General features: G+C 37.2%; 1 protein-coding gene across 1 annotated transcript in view; it reads left to right on the top strand.

Annotated features, from left to right (window-relative positions):
• LOC106459207 (kinesin-like protein KIF28P) overlaps window positions 1-4,658 on the top strand; it is a 65,088-nt gene that overhangs the window by 1,906 nt on the left and 58,524 nt on the right. Inside the window, exon 2 of the mRNA XM_022385639.1 lies at window positions 3,067-3,199. Within this exon, the coding sequence (XP_022241347.1) occupies window positions 3,067-3,199 (133 nt within the window). The remainder of the gene's footprint in view (window positions 1-3,066; window positions 3,200-4,658) is intronic.

The following is a 4,658-nucleotide window of genomic DNA, read 5'->3' as shown; positions in this document are numbered from 1 at the left end:
GTGTAGCTTTGCGCGAAATTCAAAACAAACAATGTTACATTGGAAATGCTGTTTGTGCTGGTCTCTATCGGATGTATTTTGAATCACTGGAGAAAAGCATTCCTATTCTTTACTATAGTTTCATTGAAATAATACATATCACGTATAAAGCACATATATGTAACATATAAAAAATTGAATTTTTTGTGCTAATTTCCGAAAAAGCCTGACGTGGAAGAGGTAAACCAGGTGTCATAGACAACACCCGACATTGAAGCGTAAGTGGGCTTATTTCTGTAGCATACGGCTATAAAAATAGTTGTTTCCCGTAGGTGTCATAGACAACACCCGATACGGAAGCGTGAGCTTACTTCTGTAGCATACAGCCATAAAAATAGTTGCTTCCCGAAGGAAATCATTCATATTGGCGATAGAATCACCCATTTGATTAAGTCTGTAGCCCGTCGACAGCATTTTGTCAACAGCTGCATTTCCTATACATCACACCTATGTGGTTGAATCACATCCAAAAATAAAATGGGCTGCCAAAAGATACTTCACAATTTATGAGTGTATATATGGAGCTAACTCAATGTCAGTTACTATATTCTGGATATGGATCTTTCCATGAAAAGCATGCATGTGAGATTTTTAGTCAGGTAGTAGTCCAACTACTATCTTGCGAAAATACAGTGATGCATTTTGCATGGCCGCTTCCCCAACTCGTTTTATCATTATAGTGTCTGCTACTTCTTGTGATGATCATAAGTCCTCCCTCTTGATGACAAGTCCAATGTGAATTTATTCTGTTTTATCCAGTGACAACCAGCCTGTGATTGCAAACTGTGGATATTTGTCTACTTCGTTTACTCTCCTCATCAGATGTTGGTAAATTATATTATTTGGAAAGGACAACACACATATCTATGACCCTAGCATTTGATAACTGTGTAGTACCGCTTGACTGTTTAACCTGTAGTCTCTTCTTCATTGTTGATTTACTTTTGTTGATTCTCATTTAACCAATTTCGTCAAAACATCTACGTGGCGACAAGTACTAGCTCATGCCTTAAGAATGCATCCACATCAATGTCACGTGAACCTGCTAAGCCCAATACTTTAGTATATATATGAGCTTCCTGTCACAAGTTATTCTAGAATCAACCTTTATCCTTTTTCACTGTTTTGCCTTTCACGGATCCACTAAAGCCTTTAGGAAAGCCTGCCTCATATTCTGTCATCTGGTGCTTGCCACTTTGTTCACTTCGACAGGGCATATCCATCCGGAGATTATACTTATGAGTCCAGCAGGATGCTCCTCTGGATTAAGAGGATGAATGCAAGTTTGCGGCTTGGCACGGATTTTTCCCTGTCTGTGTTGTCAGATCGATATGTACTTGTATTTCTTCATCTTGAATAGCCACCTTGGCAGATTGAACACTTTCGTCTCTCGTTTCCTAAAGTTCCTTAAGCAACGAGTTACAGATGTACACGCTGCCCATCGTATTTCGGCGTTTGGATTCAGTGTGGTGTCTACTTGACCTTCTGGTCTTTGACCGTACGGCATAAATGTTGTTTTGATAAACGTATCTGAGCACATGCCGTTCCACAGGCCAGGTTTGTGGCACATTATAAGTTCACTTTCCATGAACCTTGCCAAAAACCATATATTGCATAGTGAGTGCGACCTGCTAAGAAACAAGTGCAAGCAGATGACATAGTTTCAAACTAAATGTTCGGCAATTACATAGCTTTGTTAAACTATATACCGAAAACAGATTTTTATCCCGCTTTGTATAAATATGGTAAGCTGGCTGTAGGGATGTGTTTATTTGTTTAATTATACTTTCGAGGCTACATTTGCATTAAGATTGAACTATTATTTAATTTATCTCACTTGGTGGCCAAATAATGAACGCAATGCTGTTAAATAATTACAAATGATACATCACAATGATTTTCACGTGTTGATTTTGAGCTATAAGTGTTTATAATTAGTTTTTCGTATCTTGGCCTTCAATAAAGGACCAATTCTGTAGATTTAAAATCATGTACCAAAAAATACTTAGGTGTAGACACAAATTTGGTTGTGTTATCTCTTATAGAATGCCCCCCCCCCCCTCAGTGGCACAGTGGTGTGTCTGAGGACTTACAACGCTAGAAACCGGGTTTCGATATTCGTGGAGGGCAGAGCACAGATAGTCCATTGTGTAGCTTTGTGCTTAATTACAAACAAACAATCAAACTCTTATAGAAACTGAGATATGGGTAAACATGGGTTTCGACAACCATCTCGCTGGCCATCTTGAATATCTCAAAACGCTCACTGATGCCGAACTGGCATTATCTACATTCGTAATCAGCACATCCGAACTGTATAAAAAACATTGGAAAATATCTTATGAACGATGATACCAAGTTGAAGTCTAAATCAGGATTTGACAAATGAACTAAAGTGCATTATAACACGTACAACATATTTTTGCACACTTATTCAATTATAATGACTGTATTGAATATTAATCTATATTTGAATACATTTTGTATTTGATTTTTTCTAGCATTGTCCTTATGATCACTATCAATGTATTACAGGTATAAAATAACTTGTTTTTATTACTTTTCTAATGATTTGGTATTCTATGTTTAAACTTTAATGTTTTACTTCTATACAAACACTTTTTCAGCTAAATAATGTGCTTACTCTTTTAGTTTTACTAATGTATACTGATTATTAACATTAAATGACGTATTTCAATTAACCGATTGAAATAAGAATCAAGTTTATAATGTGACGTTTTAGAAGTTTACTTTTTGATGGACTAGTAAGGTTAATTTTCTTTGAGAATATCGAATTAAAAACAAAAAATCAACAATTAAAAATAAGTACACAATATAACAGAAGCCTTTATAGGAAACAGTATAAATGAAATTTGAGAAATACTCATTTAAAATAATAATTCATTTGATATTTAAAGTAACCAACGGGGTTTAAATTATAATATAGCTAAACATGATGTTAGTTATTGGAGATGTTGCATGGTTTGTAAACATTTTTCATGAAATACTGTGTTTTGAATTGTAAAGGCCAAGGTATATGAAGATCTTGGAAGAAGTGTTCTGAATAATGCGTGGGAAGGATATAATTCAACATTATTTGCTTATGGACAGACAGGTTCAGGAAAGTCTTACTCAGTGGTTGGATATGGTGTTAATAAAGGTAATTAAAAAGTTAGTAGATTTAAATATTATTTCTTCAGATGTATGATCAAAAGTTGTATTAATACTAATAGAATTAATAGTTACTTAACATGTTAAACCTTGTTTCTTAATTCTATTTCTAGTCCATTGTTATATGTTTTGTAACAGGGTTAACAGTTGCCAGACTAAGCTTTTTTTCTCGTGAATTTTCGATGTAAATTGTGATGTTAACAGATGTAAGAATTAAAAAACGAAACCTTGTTATTTTTGGTGCAAGATAAATATATTGTTACGACAGCGGAAGTCACGTGGCGCTGGTAGCGTGCGTGAAGTTTCTCGAATTATTGGAGAAGACCGAGTTTGTTCGAGAAGCCCTCTTCTTTAGTATATAAGTCTGGCAGAGAAAGCCACCGAGAATAATAAAGTGTGTGTTTTGAACTCGTCGAGAGCTAAGTGAATCGCTGAAGATTGTGAATCACTGTGATTTATAGGGTGTATTATAAAAGTTGTTAAGTTTAAACTTAAACTATAGAGCACTGGTGGCTGCTCTAGAAATCAGGTATGGAACTCAAAATCAGTTTGAAATCTACAGGGCTAGGTTTAGGACTAGAGTCCATGCTAAAGGGGAGAGTCTGCAAGAGCTGGCACAGGATTTGGAAAGTATGGCACACAAGGTCTACCCAACTGCACCACCCGATGTCCTCAAGCTGTTGCTGAGGGATCAGTTTATAGATGCCTTGGACAGTTCACAACTGAAGATACAAATGAAGCAAGCACACCCCTCTACCATGCAGGATGTTCTTGAATTCGAATCCTATGTTAAGTCCAGCGCTGAGGTACCAAGGTTGGTACAGTCACCAGAGAAGATGCCACGGCGGGAAAGGCTGTTACCCAGAAAGGTTGTTGGAACTGCGGAGAGCAACGACATATGAGGAGCCAGAGCAAGAAGAATACTACCAATAAGTCAGCTTCGGGAACCAGTAGTGGTTGGTGCTGAGGGATGCCCACCAACCCCCATCGTGAAAGTCTCAACAGCTAAGTGTAAAATGGCGAGCACACATAGTGTCTACGTGACAGGAAAGCTGGATGGCCAAAAGTGCAACTTTGTTAGAGATTCTGCATCTCAGCAAACCCTTGTGAGTATCAAGGTGCTAGATCACAAAGGAGTACCAGAAGCCATATAGAAACTCTGTGTTGTGACAGGACATTATGCAAGGTTGTGGGGACCAGTGTGGGTAACAACTGAGATCATGGACATAAAGGACAGACACATAGTATACTTGGCTGACATCGAAGACCCATGCATATTAGGGTTGGACTACTTATTACCGAGGAAGTGTGTAGTTAACTTTGATAAAATGACGTTTGGGTAACAACAAAGGCCAAATTCCAGTAAATGTTGCTGCATCTATTGATTTGCATGTCACAACACTTAAGTCAACTACAATAATCCCTATGTCAGAGAAGATTATATGGGG

Source organism: Limulus polyphemus, unplaced genomic scaffold (assembly GCF_000517525.1).
Source record: "Limulus polyphemus unplaced genomic scaffold, Limulus_polyphemus-2.1.2 Scaffold575, whole genome shotgun sequence".
NCBI classification, from domain to species: Eukaryota; Metazoa; Arthropoda; class Merostomata; order Xiphosura; family Limulidae; genus Limulus; species Limulus polyphemus.
Note: the sequence above shows the minus strand (reverse complement) of the source record. Positions and strands in the feature narration are given on the sequence as shown.